Source organism: Tamandua tetradactyla, chromosome 23, assembly GCF_023851605.1.
Source record: "Tamandua tetradactyla isolate mTamTet1 chromosome 23, mTamTet1.pri, whole genome shotgun sequence".
Lineage (NCBI taxonomy): Eukaryota > Metazoa > Chordata > Mammalia > Pilosa > Myrmecophagidae > Tamandua > Tamandua tetradactyla.
In genome coordinates this window covers 11,353,868-11,372,854 of record NC_135349.1, presented here as the reverse complement: position 1 = coordinate 11,372,854, position 18,987 = coordinate 11,353,868, and the positions used below count along the sequence as shown (strand labels likewise).

At 51.1% G+C, this 18,987-nt stretch overlaps 1 protein-coding gene across 1 annotated transcript; it reads right to left on the bottom strand.

The window, feature by feature from the left end:
* Positions 1-1,474: 1,474 nt before the first annotated feature.
* VPS37D (VPS37D subunit of ESCRT-I) lies at positions 1,475-5,560 on the bottom strand. Its single transcript, XM_077140945.1, has 4 exons — positions 5,423-5,560; positions 3,867-4,038; positions 3,304-3,386; positions 1,475-2,678 (listed from the first exon to the last, which is right to left on the bottom strand). Exons 1-4 carry the CDS (start codon positions 5,558-5,560, stop codon positions 2,316-2,318), a joined length of 756 nt encoding a protein of 251 aa, XP_076997060.1. The 3' UTR covers positions 1,475-2,315.
* Between the last annotated feature and the right edge of the window lie 13,427 nt (positions 5,561-18,987).

The following is an 18,987-nucleotide window of genomic DNA, read 5'->3' as shown; positions in this document are numbered from 1 at the left end:
CTAAAATAGTCTGTGCTCTTCATGGAAGGTGAGGTCTGTGGGAAACCTTTTGAAGGACCCCATCTGGTTCCCAGGGTAAAGCCTCTCCTCTCCCAGCCCTTCCCCTGTGGTATTGTCCTGGGTCTTTCCTTTCTCTGCTTCTTACCTGCCCTGAGGAGAGGAGGCTGAACAGGCCCTGGATATGAGCCTCTGCCTTCTAGAGCCTGCTCCCCTATTCCTGGTAGTGGAAGAAGGCTCAGACATGCCCAGCCTTATCCCCTTTTCTCAAACGAAAAACTCCCTGGAACTTTGGAACAGGGATGGAAGGTGGGATAAGTGGAGCTCAGCCTGCCTACACTGTGCTGAGAATGGAAAGAAGTTTTCCGAAGCAGCTCAGCCATCAGTCACCTCAAGCAGGCAGCTGTGGTACTGGTGTCCCTCAGCCTCCAGCAGCTCCAGTGCCAGCAGTGAGGAAAGGAGGGCCAGGGATAGAGAGGGACAGAAGCCCTCCAGGGGGCACCATCAGTGCTTTAACTGCCCTCCTGGGGCTGAGTCTGATTGCTTGGTCTTGAAGGGCTCAGTAACGCTCAAATGGGCCAGTCCCTCCACCTGCTGCTTGAGTCTCTCTAAATATCCCCATCAAGCAGTCAATCAGGCATCACTCACTCATCTTCAGAGATGGGAAACATCTACCTCCAGTAGCAGCCTCATACTGAGCCAAAATCCTGTTCCCTGTGGTTTCTGCCCATGGGTCTTGGTTCTGACCTCTGGCTCTGTGTGAAGTAGTCCTTTCGTGACTCAAAGGCTGAACGTGGCACACATGCACACACATTTGTATTTCAAATGCATCGCTCAGTTGTTCCTCGTGGGACTTAAGTCCCAGTCCTCTTCCTGATCGTGATAACTCCAAAGATGCCCTGTTTCTTTGGGTCTCTCTTAGAGTGTAAAACTTCACTGAAGAATAGAGCCAACACAACCCCTCTCTCTTTCTAGATGGTTACCTCCCCGCTGATTCGAACCAAGACCACATGAGCTTTGTCACCTCTATAGCACTCTGTCCCCTTAGTGAGCAGGACTGTCCATGCCTCCCTGCCAGACTTCATCTCATTAGATGCCCTAACCTGATTCAGGGCATGTTCCTGTTCTTCTGTCGTTTTGTCCTACACTCATCAGCCAAGCTGGCCACCAAATGTTTATCTGCGCTAAGGACAGATAACCTCCAGCCTTGTAGAGACCCCTCCATCACTCAGAGGGGGTGCTCATTTGAAAGGCCAGAGAAGGAGCAGGTACCATCCTGATGGGGCTTACAGGCACCCCAGGAAAAGATGCATACGAGTGAGGCAACTGGAGGACAGTGATGGAGCAGAGTGTGCCTCTGGCCAGAAGTACTGGTAAGTTAAGAGTTAGGAAAGACTCTCAGGGGTGGTAATCAGAGAAGGCTTCATGGAAGAGGCAGGAGCGGTGCTGGAGCTGAAGGACAGCTGGGCCTTGGATGGGCAGAGAGGGAGGGAGGGCATCTCAAGAGGAGGAGGTGCAGGAGCTGAGAAGTGGAGGCTGCAACAGCAGGGTGGCTGGTTGAGGGAGGAGAGAGGAGTCGGGCAGCATCGTCATCCTCATCAGCACATTTATTGACGGCCCCTGGGAGGCGGGGCTGGGGACAAAACATACAAAGACAAGGACCTGCCCTCAAAAAGGTTCCATTCTAAGGAGACGGGGGACAGAAAAATACAGAATGATCTTTCCTGGGGATGGCCCACTCTCACCTGTGCACGTCATCAGTCCCTGGCCTACCTTGCCCCAGGTTCTGGACCCTGGTGGGGCACAGAGTAGCCCCAGGGCCATGGTGTCCCTGGCCCCTTAGCTGGGGCCTGACCACCTGGCTCCGAGGTGGTGGCCCAGAGTTGGGGGAAAGGTAAGCTCAGGATATGATGGAAAACACTCTTACTGACCTTGGTGCTGTGCGAGTCCAGGAGAGTGGTAGGGTGCGTCAGGCCCCCTAGGCAGGGCCCCTCTGGGGGAAGTGGGCATCTTCCCAAGCCCCTGTAGGTGACTAAGGGTCTCTCATGGGGGCTGGCCCGGCGCCCCGGAGGCCCCAGGGGGAGGCAGAAAAGGCAGTTTCCTCAGCGCCAGAGGTCAGTGCCCTGCCCAGCCCAGCCCAGCACTCTCTCTGGGCATCTTCCAGGTGACCCTTCTCCCCAGCTCAGCCTCCAGGGCCAGGGCTTGCCTGAGGCCAGGGGGAGGGGCCTGCCCCTCCCCCCACCCAGGCAGTGGGGGAGGAGGAGGAGCCACGCATTAAGTTTGTCTGGGCCCCCCATTGGGGGGCCACACCCTGAATCCTACCGGTGTGGGGGCTCTGGCTGCGAGGGCCGAGGGCTCAGAATAGGGGCTGGGCCAAGGGGGCACCCGGGGGAGCTCTTCAGTGGGGGCACTGGGCGGGAGTCCAAGGGGGGCAGGCTCCGGGGCACTGCCGGTGGCCCCCGCGCGGCTCCAGTGGGCAGGATGGCTGCAGCGGGGAAGGGTTTTGGGGGATCGGCAGCAGCAGTGGGGGCTGGCTGGGCAGACCGCTCCCGGCGCCGCAGCAGCTCCTGCAGCTTCTCAGCCTGGGTCCGCCTCAGGTGGGCCAGGGCACGACCTCGCTGGAAGGCAGGCAGGAAGGCCTCCAGGCTCTGCTCCCCCAGCAGCAGCTGCTCCATCTGCTCCTGGGTCAGGAAGAAGAGAGGGTTTGGGAGGAGCAGGTCCAAAGGCTGAGGGCTGACCCTCTCTCTCCCACCCTACAGCCCTATCCATGGTGACCACCTGACACTGGGTGGCAGGGCACCTAGGTTCTGGCCGAGGCCTGCCTCTAACTTGCTGAGTGTCTGCGAACAAACATCCTCCACTCTCAAGCCCTGATTCCCCACTTATAAAATGAGGATACCATAACCAGATCTGCTGGGTCAGAAGGGGGACAGGGTCGGAGATGGGGAGCACACCTGAAGTACACACTTAAGAGTCTCAAGACCCGGTCTCCTTTTCCCCTAACCCCCACAGCTCACTGAGCATGGCGCTTCCAGCCCATGCTGAAAGGGCTCTGCCAGCTCCTCTGTGGACCCAGCCCTGTGCTGCCCTCAGGCATCCATGGGGAACCAGCAGAAAAGCCACAGGTATGGAGAACGTGGCCAGCAATGCAGCCTGCGCTCCTGTGGCCTGGGCACTCTGGGAAGGCTTCCTGGAGGAGGGGTACCCTGAGCCTATAGTGCAGGAATGAGCATGGGGCTGGTTGGGATGGGTCTCCCTCCCTGTCCCCAGGCCCAGCTCCCCACCCCTTCACCCCCCACCCCTCACCTCAGCCTCCTGCTCAGCTTCTTCCAGCTCAGCCTGCAGCCAGCCCAGCGCACAGTGGGGGCTCCAGCGATGCATGCTTTCCTCTGAGGGCCACAGAGGGACGGGGTGAACAGCCCCTGCTCTCTGAGCCCATCACCCAGCACAGACAGGCCCAAGCTACAGGATCCAGTCCTGACTCTCTCACTGACTCAGTCAGACATACTAGGCTTCCCGTCACTGCTCTGGAACATCCACTTTCCCATCTGCACAAAGCCTGCATGATCAGTTTGTGCACAGCCCTCCCCTGCAGGTTCTGCCCCCAGCCCCCAAGCAAAAGAGAAAGCTGGTGCTTGGTCTCCTGGGACAATCCAGGCCTCTCCAACCCAGCTCTACTCACTTACTGTTCACTTCCCCTTCTCTGATTTCCAGGAAACCAGGAGTAGCACCCCTCAAATTTGCCAGGGAACAGGTCTGTCCAAGTCCCACACTTCAGAGCCTGGAGCTTCCCAAGGGACAACCAGATAGCCAGTGGCCGCCCCCACCCACACCCCACCCCGGGGCTGTTTTCCCAGCTGTCTTCTCACCCAGTCGCTGCAGCTTGTCCGCGCAGTTCTCAGCCACCTCGCGCAGCTCCTGGTACTTGATGGCCAGCGCAGCCCGGCCCATCTCCAGGCGTGGCCGCAGGGCCAGGTTCTCCTTGGCCAGCGCATAGTTGGAGGCCAGGCATGCCTCCCGCTCCAGCTGCAGACCTTGGAACTGCCGGCAGAGAGGAGCCCAGGCCCACTCAGGAAGTCTGCCCACAGCCACCCTGAGGTCACCCTGAACCACGGCACCCATGAGCCAAGCCACAGACCCTGCAAGGCCCTAACCCTCAGGGTGGCCTATCCAACAGGTGCGGGGCTGCTAAAGGCCTGGCCCAGGTTTTGCCTTGAGCTACCTCCCTGTGGCACCCTGAACAGGACCCCGTGCCACTCTGAGCCACGGTGTCTTCTTCTACCAAGTGGACTAAAAGCACCTACCTCATAGGGCGGTTGTGAGCTTTAAATGAGGAAAACTATGAAGGCTTCTACAAATGTTAGTTAAATTTTAATTTTTCAATTAATATGTCTGCCCAGGTCCCTGAGGAATCTCCCTCCCTCCTCTGTCCCATTTTCCATGCATGGGCAGCTTCCCTCTTGTTCCAGGCCTTTGTCTGCTTCCTCTTCAGGTGTTTATGCTGAAAACATCCCGCCCCCAGCCCCCCTTACCCTCCAGAGTAAGGTCCACACCCTGTCCCCTCTTAGAATCCCCTCAGGTCACCCTCTCTTCCCATCATAGCCCCCCTTTCTGTCCTGCAGTGGAATCCCCACACCCCAAGGTATACACACCCCCTTTTCCTGGCTCCCTGCTTTCCTTCTCTTTCAAAGAGCAAACCCCTGTCCTTCCTGGCCCTGGAGAATGCTTTTTCCTTCTGCTGCTAGGAGGGCCGAGCCTCCCCCACCTCCGCCCCTGGAGAAGGCACGACCCTCCACCTGGAGAGGATGCACCTGCCCCTCCTTGTCTGCCGCCCTCCCGCACACACTTTCCCTTTCCGCCCCCCACAGACAAGCAGCCCGGGCCTATCTCCTGTGAAATATACAACTTTCTGTTATGGTGGCCTACAGAATACACACCTCGGGTGGCAGTACCCCTCCCCAGCAGAAGACACAAAGCCTCCTCCTGCGCCCCCAGAATGCGTACGCCCCCCCCCCCCCCCGCAACGGTGCCCCCAGCCATCACACGGGCCCCTAGTTCTCCCCGTGGAAGGCGCCTCCCCTTTCTGGCCCTCCAGAACGTGGATGTGCGAGCCAGGGCCCCCCACAACACGGCCACCCCCTGTCCCCCAGAACACACCTCCCCGAAGCATCCGCTGTAGGACACGCCTCGCGCCCACCCCGGGGATGCACGGGCGCCTCCCCGGGTCCCCGGAGCCCCACCCGCCCCAGGCCGACTGCGGGCGCCCCCTCCCCCGGGGGCGGCTCCGTGGGGCCCACTCGTACGTGCGAGGCTCCCGCGCCCCGGGCGGCCCCGCGGCCCGGCCCGCGCGGCCCTTTGGTGGGCCAGCAGGTCCGGCAGGCCGCGGCCCGGCCCCCGCGCCCCCCGTCCGCGCCCCCCGCGCTACCTTCCTGCTGAGCCGCACGATCCGGTCCAGCTTGGGCTCGTCCTGAAGCAGGTCCCGGAGCTGCCCGGTGCTGAGGATCCCAAAGCGCCCCGGGCTGCCGGGCTCCGGCCCCGCCCGCGCCGCCCGGGCCCGGTACATGCCGCCCGCCCGCGCCCCCAGCTCGGCTGCTGGCTCGGCCCGCTCGGCCCGCTCCGCCCCGGCTCGGCTCCGCTCCGGCTCCAGGCTCCGGCTGGGGCTCCGGCTCCGGCTCCGGCCGCGCGCGCCGCTCCGCCGCCAGGGGGCGCCCCGCCCGCTCTTAAAGGGGCCGCGGCGGCGGGCTGGGGGTGGGGCGGGGAGGGGGCCGGCCGCACCCCCCCCTCACCCCGGCCGAGCCGCGCAGCGCCGGCCTCCCGCACCCCGGGTGGTCGCGCCAACAGATCCGCGGCCGCCGCCCCGAAATCTGCGGCCGCGCCTCTCAGCTCCGCTGTTGCCCGGCCCGCATTCACCACGCCCCCAGGCACAGACCCTCCCACCCCAGGCGTTTACAATTTGCAGGGCTATGTCACATCCCCCCCGTTGGATTTCGCACAACGATTTTCCGAGTTTGACCCGGCACTGGGAGGTCCTGCCCTGCCGCAAACTTGGACAAACCACTCTTCTCCCCAAGCCTCAGTAGTCCTCTTCTGTAAAATGGGGTGATGATATATGGAGGATTAGAAACTGAATGTTGAGCGCTTAACACGGAGTAAATACCTACTATAAGTTATTGCTCTCTTACAGATGAGGAAATAGATTCAGAGACAGCACCTCCCCAAAGCCACGTCACAGGTAAATGATAGAGAACCCCAGTTCTTCACTTTGTGCAGAGAACACATGATGCCTGTCTGTGCTGGGTATTGGACTCGGTGCTGTGGGGTGGGAATTGTCGCTGCCCTCAGGGAGCTCCTGGATTAAGGCAGACTAAGCTAACTAACTCTGGCACAAGATGGAGAGAACGGGCCACCACATAATGGCTTCTTTTGTGATTCCCATGTAACTCCAAATATGTCACAACTGGGCTTGCTCATTGCCACTGTCTCCTTCTCAGGAAACAGACGCTCAGATTAAGTGGCTTGTCTAAAATCAAACAGCAATGAGTGAACTTGTTCCACTGCACCACGCTGCTATGAAAGCACAGAGATGGGTCCGGTGCCTTTAAAAAAGGCTTTCCAGAGAAGGTGACGTTTGAGCTGGGTTTTGAAGGATGAGTAGGAGTTCTGAAGTTGAAGAAGAAGATAATTAAGCCAAAGAGCGTCCATAAGCTGAGGCATAGGAGCTGAAAGACCCCAACAGGACTCTTCCAATGAAGTCGGGGCACGCTGGACATGAGAGAGATGTCTGGGAGAGGAGACAGGCCAAGGACTACAGTTGTTTAACAGTTTTACAACTGATATTTGATTTTACCCTTCAAGACTCAGCTGGAACATCATCTCCTCCAGGAAGGTGAAAAGTTCTCCACACCCCCAGGCTAAATATATGCCCCTCTCCTCTGGGCTCCCACACACCCTCCATATCTCCACCGCAGTTACCTTCCTTGGCAGGAACCCCCCCCCCACCCTTCCCCATTTCCCGGTTCTGAGCTCCCTGCTCCCCTTTCTGCCTCCCCTGGCACCCCTGTTTCCACTGAGCTTCACGGGGCTCCTAGATACTCCCCCAACCTGGCCCTCTCTTGGCCACTCCTACTCTGGGCTACAGGCTTTCTTCCCCCTAAAAGGCTCTGGTAAAACCTGATGGCAATAGGAGGGGATAGGGGTGTCTGCCCTGGCTTGTCCCTCCTTTCTCCCCAATTCCTCCTTTTTCAGCCCTAGCAGGTCCCCTGTAAACCTTCTCTGTGCTCCTCAGAGCCCCTCCCCAACCCACTCCTGACCCTCTCAGTAGGTAACTCATCACATAGAGACTCTTCTCTCACTTACTGACCTACCTCCTTGGATTTTCTCTGCATCTGCTCCAGCCTCCTTCTTTCCCTTCCACTTCCAGGATGGGCAGCTTCCCCCATCCTAAGCTAGCCCAGCTACCCTTGCTATGGGCCTCACCTTCACCCAACCTCTTCCGAGGTACCACCATCTCAGAGGGGTGTGTGTGTTTCTCTCTTTCTCTCCCTCTTTCCCCTTTAGGTACCTCCCTTGCACACCCATCCACAGTCTTTTAAAGTTCCCTGTGCACCCTCCATGTCCATTTCCTTACGCACATCCCATTCCGTAACGCAGTCTGACTTTACCCCCCTCCCGCCCTTCAGGGGCATGGCTCCAGCCAAGGTCCTCAACCGCGTCTTCCTTTGGGGCCTCGATGTTGCCACATTTAACACCATTGACCACCGTCCCTTTCTTGACTACACAGCAATCAGAGCCCAGACATTTGATAGAAAGCCAGATAATATCAAGTGCCAGTGAGGATGGGGGATGACCGTTATGTGTATGCATTGCTGGTGGGAGAATCAACTCATTTTGGAGAGCAATTTGACAAACTAGTAAATCCTAAGATGCTCGTATGGCACCACGTAACTCTACCCCTCTGTGGTAGACAGAATAATGTGCCTCACCCCCCAAAGTTATCTGCATCCTGATTCCTGGAACCTTTGGCTGTTACGTTACGTGGCAGAAGAGACTTAGCAGATGTGGTTCAATTAAGAATCTCAAGATGGAGAAATTATTTTGGTTTATCAGGGTGGGCCCAATGTAACCACAAGAGTCCTTATAGAGGGGAGACGGGAGTGTCATATTCAGAGAAGGAGCGATGATGATGGAAGCAGAGGTCAGAATCAGAGAGAGAGTTGAAGATGTTGCACTGCTGACTTTGTAGATGGAGGAAGAGTCCATGAGCCAAGGAATGCAGGCAGCTTCTAGAAGTTGTAAAAGGCAGAGAAACAGATTCTTCCCTAGAGACTATGGAGGGAACGTGGCCCAGCTGATATCTTGATTTCAGCTCAGTGAAACCCATGTCAGATTTCTGACTTCCAGAAATGTAAAATAATAAATTGGTGTGTTTTAAGCCACTCATTTTGTGGCTTAAAAAAAAAGTGTTACAATAGCAATAGGAAATTAATTCACCCTCCTAGGAATTCTTGCTCTCTTCCCCTAGAAGACCGGGCCAGAAATGTCCACAGCAGCAAATTTCTACTTATAATAACAGAAAGCTGGCAACAGCCCAAATGTCTAACCACAGGAGACTGGCAAAGAAACTAGTGTACTTTCATGCAATGGAATATTATACAGTCGTGAAAACGAACAAACTATAGCTACCCTTGTCAGTTTGGATGAATTTCACAGAAGGCACTCAGTCTCATATCTTTATATAAAGTTTAGAAATCAGCAATACTATACTTCAAATTGTTTGGAGATACACATACAGTAAAATTATAAAGAAATACGTGGGAACAGTAAACATCAAATTTCAAAGCATAATTGGGGGATGGAGGATGGAATCAAGGCGAGGACATAGGGGACTTCAACAGCATTGCTAATTTGATTACTTTAGCTGGTTTGGTGAGGACGCAAGTATGTACAGACTATTCTTTATAATTTGTGTAAGTCTGAAACCTTTTACCCGAAATTAAGAAGGTTTTCATAGCATCGATTTTTAGATCCTACCTTTGAGGTCAAACAGACCTGGGTTCCTCACACGGAGCTCCGCCACTTCCTAACTGTGTGACCAGGAGCAAATTCCTTACTTCCCTGAGGCTCAATTTCATCATTCATCATCTGTGAAATGGGTGGTTGTGGGAGTAGGTGAGCGTAGGATTAGATGCATGGTGTATCGCGGGTGTTCTGTAAGCAGCAGCATCCTTGGTTTTGACTTTGAAGACCCAGGCGCTCACCCTGCAAAGGAGTTGCCACATTCTCGTGATTCTGCTCCTTAAATCTGCTGTTTTCCAAGGATCTGATCCCCACACCCATTTTTTACAAAACAGCTTTATTGAGATATAATTCACACACTTTACATTCATCAATTTAAATAGTACAATTAAATGGGTAATATGTTCGGCAGAGTTGGCCCTGTGAAATATAACACACACATACACACACACACAAGCAATAATTTTCAAAGTACATTTTAACAAATAGTTACAGAACAGATTTCAGAGTTTGGTATGGGTTACCATTCCACATTTTCAGGTTTTTCCTTCTAGCTGCATCAAAACACCAAAACCTAAAAGAAATATCATTCTAGTGATTCAGCATCATACTCATTTGTTTAATCCTGTCTTCTCTGTCATACCTTCTCCTTCATCTTTGTTCCTTCTCCCAATCTATAGGGGTCTCTGGGCTATGCCCATTCTAACTTTTTCATGTTGAAAAGGGGTATCAATAATATAGGATAGGGGGATGGAATTAGTTGATGTTCTTGGAGAGGCTGGCCCCTCTGGGTTTCAGGACTTATCTGTCCTAGGAACCTTCTGGGGTTTGTGTACTAAGTAAACTTAGCACACGAAACTTTTGCAGAGTCTCAATTTGAGCCCTAGGTATTCTTTAGGGTTAACAGGAATGATGTTACTTGGGGTATGTTCTAGTTGGCTAGCTGCCAGAATGCAATATACCTGACATTGAATGGCTTTTAAAAAGGGGGATTTAGTAAGTTGCTAGTTTACAGTTTTAAGGCCCTGAAAATGTCCCAATTAAAGCAAGTCTATAGAAATGTCCAAATTAAGGCACCAACAAGAGGTCACCTTCACCCAAGAAAGGCCGATGAAGTTCAGGGTTTCTCTCTCAATTGGAAAGGTACATGGTAAACATGGCAACATCTGCTAGCTTCCTCTCCAGGCTTCTTGTTTCATGAAGCTCTGCCAGAAACGTATTCTTTCTTCATCTCCATCTAATCAAGTTTCCAATATACAGTACTGACTAGGGTTTAAAAGAAATGGTTGCTACAAGATTGGATCAAGATTAAAACATGGCTTTTCTAGGGTACAAATCCTTTCAAACAGGATATGTGGCAAGCCATGACATTTAGCAATACCTAGCTGAAGCTTACATAAGTATAGCCTCCAGAATAGCCTCTCGACCACACAATCAATTTTAGAACATTTTCTTCACCCCAAAAAAGAAGCCTGGTACCCATTAACATCACCCCCTATTCCTCCACCCCAAGGAAGACCCCACATCCAAACCATAGGCAATCACTTTTCTATCTGGACACATTTGCCTATTCTAGATATTTCATACAAATGAAATCATATAATATGTGGTCTTTTGTGACTGGCTTCTTTCATTTAGCATAAAGTTCATCTATGTTGTAGCATGGATCAGAAATTCATTCCTTTTTATGGCTGAGTAATATTTCATTGTATGGATGTACCACATTTTGTTTATCCATTCATCTGTTGGTGGGCACTTTTCCCATCACTTTTCAGTTATTATGGATTGTGCTGCTATGAACAGTTTTTTAAAATTTTTTTATTAATTAAAAAAATATAACAAATGAACTAAAACATTAACGTGATCATTCCATTCTACGTATATAATCAGTAATTCACAATATCATTACTTAGTTGCATATTCATCATTTCTCAGAACATTTGCATCAATTCAGAAAAAGAAATAAAAAGACAACAGAAAAAGAAATAAAAAGTCAACAGAAAAAGAAATAAAACGAAAACAGAAAAAAAAAGATTATACATACCATACCCCTTATCCCTCGCTTTCATTTATCACTAGCATTTCAAACTAAATTTATTTTAACATTTGTTCCCCCTATTATTTATTTTTATTCCATATGTTCTACTCGTCTTTTTAGATAAAAGGAGCATCAGACACAAGGTTTTCACAGTCACACAGTCACATTGTGAAAGCTATATCATTATTCAATCATCATCAAGAAACATGGCTACTGGAACACAGCTCTACATTTTCAGGCAGTTCCCTCCAGCCTCTCCGTTACATCTTGAATAACAAGGTGATATCTACTTAATGCGTAAGAATAACCTCCAGGATAACCTCTAGACTCTGCAATCTCTCAGCCATTGACACTTTGGCTCATTTCACTCTTTCCCCTTTTGGTCGAGAAGGTTTTCTCAATCCCTTGATGCTGAGTCTCAGCTCATTCTAGGGTTTTTCTCACTCCCTTGATGCTGAGTCTCAGCTCATTCTAGGATTTCTGTCCCATGTTGCCAGGAAGGTCCACACCCCTGGGAGTCATGTCCCATGTAGACAGGGAGAGGGTGGTGAGTTTGCTTGTTGTGTTGGCTGAAGAGAGAGGCCACATTTGAGCAACAAAAGAGGTTCTCTTGGGGGTGACTCTTCGGCCTAAATTTTAAGTAGACTTGACCTATCCTTTGCGGGGTTAAGTTTCAGATGAACAAACACCAAGACTGGGGGCTCAGCCTATAGCTTTGGCTGTCCACACTGCTTGTGAGAATATCAAGAATTCAACTTGGGGAAGTTGAATTTCTCCCCATTCTCACCATTCCCCGAAGGGGACTTTGCAAATACTTTTCCACTCACTGATGGAATCACTCCGAGATTCATCGGGGCATCACTCTGGACAAACCAACAAAATCTCATGTCCTACCTGAGATTCCAAGTACTTATGGTGTTCAGTCAAGCAATCTACATAAGTTACATTAGGAAATGCACTAGTCAAAATATTAATTTTCTACCAAATAAACATTTTTTTGCTTTAGTCTCACACATAAGGTGAAATTTTAAAATATTAATTACCATCTATTTTCAGCACCCTTCAGTAATGTCGTTCCTTTGTTCTTCCTCATGCAAAAACATTTAAAAATTTTGTACATTTAGTCACTATTATTATACACTCTAGGCATTCCTAGATTATACCATATGAACAGTTTTTGTCTGGACATATGTTTTCATTTCTCTTGAGTAAATACCCAGGAGCAGAACTGCTGGGTCATTTGCGAACTCTATGTTTAACCTTTTGAGTAACTGCCAGACTGTATTCTAAAGCAGCTATTCCACCTTACATTACCAACCGGTGATGTACGAGGGTTTCCATTTCCTCACCAAAACTTGTCATCAGGTTTTTTTATTATAGCCATCTTAGTGGATGTGAAGTGCTATCTCCTTGTGGTTTTGATTTGCATTTCCCTGATGATTAATGATGTTGCACATCCTTTCTTGTGTTTATTGGCCATCTGTGTATCTTTTCTGAAGAAATGTCTGTTTAGAGCTTTTGCACATTTTTGATTGGGTTACTTGTCTTTTTATCATTTCTAAGAGTTTTTTTTTTTTTTTTTTACATATTCTGGAAACAAGTCCTTTATCTCATATATGATTTGTAAGTATTTTCTCCCATTCTGTGAATTGTCTTCTCACTTTCTTGATGGTATATCCATTTAAGCAAAAAGCTTTAAGTTTTGATGAAATCCAATTTATTTCTTCGTTTTTTGTTGCCTGTCCTTTCAGTGTCATATCTAAGAAACAATTTCCTAAGGTTCTATCTGTTTGCTCCTATGTTTTCTTTTAGGAGTTTTATTGTTTTGGATTTTACATTTAGGTCGATGATTCATTTTGAGTTAATTTTGGTATATGGTGTGAGGTAGGGGTCCAATTTCATTCTTTCGCATGAGGATATTCCATACATTCCCCCCCCACCCCCGTTTTTAATCTGAACCTCAGGGGCACAGAAATAGAATAACCATAATTCTTGTGTTTTTTTGTTTTGGCAGGGCAGGGGGGTTTGGCATGGGCAGGAACCGGAAGTTGAATTCGGGTCTCTGGCATGGTAAGCAAGAACTCTGCCACTGCGCCACCACTGCCTGTCCAATTCTTGTATTTTTATATGCGCTCATTGGTCCATAGGTGGCCTGCTCTTATTTCATTTATATATTGTGCTGGTTTGAAAGGATGTATGTCCCCTAGAAAAGCCATGTTTTAATCTAAATGCCATTTCATAAAGGCAGAATAATCCCTACTCAATACTGTATGTTTGAAACTGTAATCAGATCATAACCCCAGAGATGTGATTTAATCAAGAGTGGTTGTTAAACTGGATTAGGTGATGACATGTCTCCACCCATCTGGGTGGGTCTTAATTAGTTTCTGAAGTCCTAAAAAAGAGGAAACATTTTGGAGAATGAGAGATTCAGAGAGAGCAGAGAAGAATGACATAGCCACGAGAAGCAGAGAGTCCATCAGCCAATGCTTTGGAGATGAAGAAGGAAAACGCCTCCCGGGGAGCTTCATGAAACAGGAAGCCAGGAGAGAAAGCTAGCAGATGACGCCTTGCTCACCATGTGCCCTTCCAGCCTAGAGAGAAACTGTGACTGTGTTCACCATGTGCCTTCTCACTTGAGAGAGACCTTGAACTTCCTCGGTCTTCTTGAACCAAGGTATCTTTTCCTGGATACCTTTGATTGGATGTTTCTATTGACTTGTTTTAATTGGGACATTTTCTCGGCCTTAGAACTGTAAACTAGCAACTCATTAAATTCCCCTTGTTAAAAGCCGTTCCGTTTTGGGTATATTGCATTCCAGCAGCTAGCAAACTAGAACATGTATGTATTTATCAATTTATGGCAAGCAACAGTGGATCTGCCACCCAACTCCACAACTGGAACTACATCCACCCAAGTGCCCCCACACGATCCTGTCCCCTACCTGCCCCCCAACCTCATGCATTTGGAGTTTATCATTTTCTTGCTTTTATTTTAACAGCTTTAATGAGGTATAATTGATATTCAATGAACTACACATATTTGAAGTATACAGTTTGATGAGTTTTGGCATTAGTATCACCCATGAAACCATCACCAAAATCAAGGCAATGGGCATATCCATGACACCCAAAAGCTTCTTTACGTCCCTTTGTAACCACTCCCTTCACTCCCCCTTCCCTCCCCTCCCCTGATTTGCCTTCTGTCACTACAGATAAACTTGCAATTTTTTTTCTAGAATTTTAAATAAATGAAACCATAGAGTGTGTACTGTTTTTTTGTTTGGCTTTTTTTTCACCCCTTCACCATAATTATCTTGATATTCTTCCATGCTGCTGCATTTATCAACTGTTTGTTCCTTTCTAAATCTCTAAGTAGTGTTTCATTATATGGAGATACCACAATTTGTTTATCCATTCACCTGTTGATTTGGATTGTTTCTGGTTTGGGGCTTTTACAAACAAAGCTGTTATCCACGTTTGTGTACAAATCTTTTTTTATGTCAGTAGGCTTTCATTTCTCTTGGGTAAATATCCAGGAACAGAATGGGGTGGGGGTGTCACATGGTAGGTACAGGTTTAACTTTTTAAGAAACTACTTAACCTCCCCCACCAGCAGTGTATGAGAATTTCAGTGGCTCCATATCCTTGCCAGTACTTTAGATGAGACTTTTTTTTCATTTTAGCTTTTCTAGCAGGTGTGCAGTTTCTGTTTTGTTAAAATACAATAGTTTTATTATATATACAAGTGATTATCTAAACCACATATTGTCCATTTGTAGCTGTCTTTAAACCTCATACGTAGAAGAGATTTTGACTACAGGCATCTTGTCTACCTGCTGAAGGAGACACCTTCCTCCCACGCTATCATCACACTGAAGGAAGCACAGGGCTGGTGTTCTAGTTTGCTAGCTGCCAGAATGCAACACACCAGAAGCGGATTGGCTTTTAATAAAAGGGGATTTATTTTGTTAGTTCTTCAGAGGAAAGGCAGCTAACTTTCCACTGAGGTTCTTCCTTAACATGGGAAGGCACAGGATGGTCTCTGCTGGCCTTCTCTCCAGGCCCCTGGGTTCCAACAACTTTCCCCGGGTAACGTCTTTCTGCATCTCCAAAGGCCTGGGCTGAGCTGCGAGTGCTGAGATGAGGAATGCCGAACTGCTTAGGCTGTGCTACGTTTCCGTTCTCTTATTTAAGCACCAGCCAATTAAGTCAAATGTCATTCATTGCAGCAGACACGCCTCCTAACCGATTGCAGATGTAATTAGCAACAGATGGGGTTCATGTACCATTGGCTTATGTCTGCAGCAACAAAACTAGGTATGCTCATCTGGCCAAGTTGACAACTGAATCTAACTACCACAGCTAGGCACAGAGGAGCCATCAGTGCAGGCTGAAGAAATGAGCAGTCAGACACTCTTGGCTGCCTCTTAGCTCCAATCACCTGCATCCTCAGAGACTCAGACCTTACCTGCCACCCTGAGAACAAGAGCCTGCTGGGTATCTCCCAGGCTGACCCCTCCAATGCAGTATCCCCCAACCTCTCTATTTGGTTTAGAGGGTCAGCATCCTGCCAGGTGCTTAGGCTCAAAGCCTTCCCTGACCCCTTCACCTTTCCCACCCTCAAATGGTCTATCTGTCCCCAGTCTTCTTCATGCAATTTTGACGTCCACCAGCACATTATTTTGTCGCAAGACCCGCTCTGGGGCTGGAGCCAGAGTTGGATGAGACTCGAGCCCTTTGGAGAAGCACAAGGAAACCCCAGCAGCCATCAGTCCCTTCAGCTCTGCAGGTCCTCCAACCACCTCCCCAGCGCCGGGCTCGGGGTCCCGGCCCAGTTCAGGGGGGTCAGTCCCTCCTGGGCTGAGGCACCCACCCACTTGGACGCTCTCTCCGGGGACCCCATCCCTAGGATGGATTCTACATTTCTTCGTCTGACCTTTAAATTCCTCCATGACTCTCTTTTTCTTTCCTTCCCACCCCAGTCTCATATACGACCTGTAGACTGTCTGCACTCCAGATCGGCTAGACTCCTGACTACTCCCCAATCTTACCCTGCATTTCCACATCTCCCCTGACTCTCTCTGTCCTTCCACCTGGAATGCCTTTCCTCACCCTGCCTCTTCTTCTGCTGTTTGAGAGCTGACCATCCTTCTCAGCCCACCCACCACCTCCCCTCCCCCAAGGTCAGTCGACCCCTCCTTCCTGGCCCACTTAGCCCCAGCCCTGATCCCAGCCTGACCTGTACCAGCATCATTTAAGAGGCACCTGTCCCCACATTTGACTGGGGGTACCCTGAGGGCAGGGACAGCATTTATGTCATCTTTCCAGCCCTCAGCAAAGGACTGGTCACATGGCAGGTACACTGTCAGGACGCCTGGGCTCAAATTCCAGCCCTACCACCCACCACCTGTATGCACCTCAGATTCATAACCTCTCTGAGCGTGCACATCTGGCAAATGGGGGTGAAGTACCCACCTCACCTGGCTGTCAAAGGGATTATATGAATTAACCCACCAAAGGACTTGGAAGGGGCGGGTGGGAGCCCTGCAAATAAGAAGTGCTTGGCACTTAGCTAGAAGGGATGGTGATTAGTTGAGTTGAATGAGGAGACTCTTCCTTAACTCTAGGGAACCCTCATATGAAGGGGGAGACACTTTTTATTGATTTTCAAGAGACTTCATTTAATAAGGAGACTTCTCACATCTCCCTAGCTTCCATTATGGGAGGGGAAACAATCGAGCAGAGGCAGTCTAACCCACCTCCCTTCTTCCCTAGCATCAAAATCATCATGAAAATCTTCCTCCTTCAGGAAGCCTTCCAGGATTGGATTGCTTGGGGGCAACTTCTTCCCTCTGTCTTCTCTCTGACGTGAGGCACCTAAGACCACACCCATCCACTCCACCTTGCTTTGCATCTTTTCTCGTTCTCCCCTTACTTATCAAGGGATGCAAACAACTGTGGCCCACTCCCACTTAGACCTTAGGGTTTCCACAGGGTATTAGCTGGATCTGAGAGGAACCCTGGAAAAAGAACATTTCATCCAAATCCTCCCGAGTCCCCTGTTTTACATATGCGTAGGGCTGCCACATCCAGGGCGCCCAGTTTAATGTGAATTTCAGATAGACATCAAGAATGAATATTCTTTCAGGATAAGTATATCCCAAATATTGCATGGGATATACTTATGTTTTAAATTTCAGATTTCACTGGGCATCCTGGATTTTTATTTGCTAAATCCGGCACCCTATATGTATGGGGAAACTGAGGCCCCAGGAGACAGAATAAGTACTTTGCTTGGTTGACAAACTAGTCAGTGGCAGAGACAGGGTGTACCACAGAACTGCCCGTGGCGTGGCTCAAGCCCCTCTCCCCGTAAACACACACACACACACACACACACACACACACACACGCACGCACGCACGCAAGCTACCTCTGACTTCCCTCTCTGCCTTCTGGGTCTGGGTATGAACAGGGGTCTGCCCAGGGCACCAGGGAGAGACCATGGAAAGTGAAACTCATGAGGATGGGAAAGAGTGGACCAAGAAAAGCCAAGCTGACCCACTTGGAACATTTGTTGAGTTGAGGGAGGTTGGAAGTAATAAGGGGGCTTTCTCACCTGCTCCCCTTCTCCAAATGCCCACCCCCAAGGAAGTGTGAATTCAGGCTGGGGTGTTGGTGGGACCCTGGTGGGCCTCCTCTGGGCCCTGCCCAGTCCAGCAGACCCACCCCTCACACCACGGATCCCCGGGTTCCACCTCTGACGCCCACCTGCTGCGGTGAAAAGGAAGGAAGGAAACTCACGGGGCAGTGGGGACCTGCTCCATCACTGGGAGCTCTGCCACAAAGGACTTTCCATCTGTCTATCCCAATTGCCCACTCCTGGCCGAGCCCTGCCCCAGGCCCTGCTCCCTCTACCCCTTGGAGCCCCTTGGAGGTGGGCTAGGTCCCTGAACCCCCTTTCCCAGTGGAGCCTCGGAGAACTGGAAGCATCGTGGCCGGATCCTGTGAATCTGATGCTTGGCCAGCACTGCCTGTCCCCTTCTCCCTAGGCTGTGCCCTGTGGGGGATTCAAGGATGTTTCTGGAATAAGTGTAGGCGTCCAGAGGAATACTCACCTGAAGGGAGGTCGGTGGGCTTCAGGAGGTGGTGGGAGCTCCCTTTGGATGCACGGAGGCTTAGAGGGGACTTGGGGAAGGGAAGGGAGGTCAGAAAGAGGGGTTTGGGGAGGGAAGGGAGACTGAGAGGGTGGAGGGCTGGAGAGCAACTCAGTGAGGGGAAGGAGGCTGGTAAGGGGAGAGGTGGTGGAGGAGAGGGAGGGAGTCCCCGAGCAGGTAGGAGGTGGGAATCCGTGAGGGGCTAGGGAGTCAGTGAGAGGGAGGGGGCTCAGAGAATAAGGGGTGCTTAAGGAGTGAAGCTGGCCGCCCAGTGAGGGGTTCAGGAGAGCTCAGGAGAGGTAGGAGGCTGAGTTCCGATGAGGGGCTGGGGCTGCGGTGCTCAGGGGGCCAACAGAGGCCGTCGGAGGCTCTGCCTCTGCCCGGTGTGGGGGCCGGACACCGAGCCCCCCGGGAGAGGCGGGGTTAAAGGGGAGCGGGCGGAGAGGGCCCCGAGCGGGGATTGGCAGGCGCTCCGGCCCACGAGCCCGGCCGGGGCTGCCCCACGGGCCACCGCCCGCCTGCGCGGCTGCCACCCACGTGCTGAGGAGAGAAGGAGGCACCGGATCAGGGGGCAAAGGACGCGGCGGGCAGGCGGCGGGCAGGTGCCGGGCGAGGCCCGCGTGCACATTCGCTGCCAGAAGCCGGGTGGCGGGCGCAGCGCACAGGGCCTCCGCCGCCCGCACCCACAGCCGCCGCGACCTGGCCCGGGCATCCCCAGCGCGCCCCCCCCCGGCGCCCGCCCCCGGCGCCCCAGGAGACCCCGGGGCCCGGGCTGGA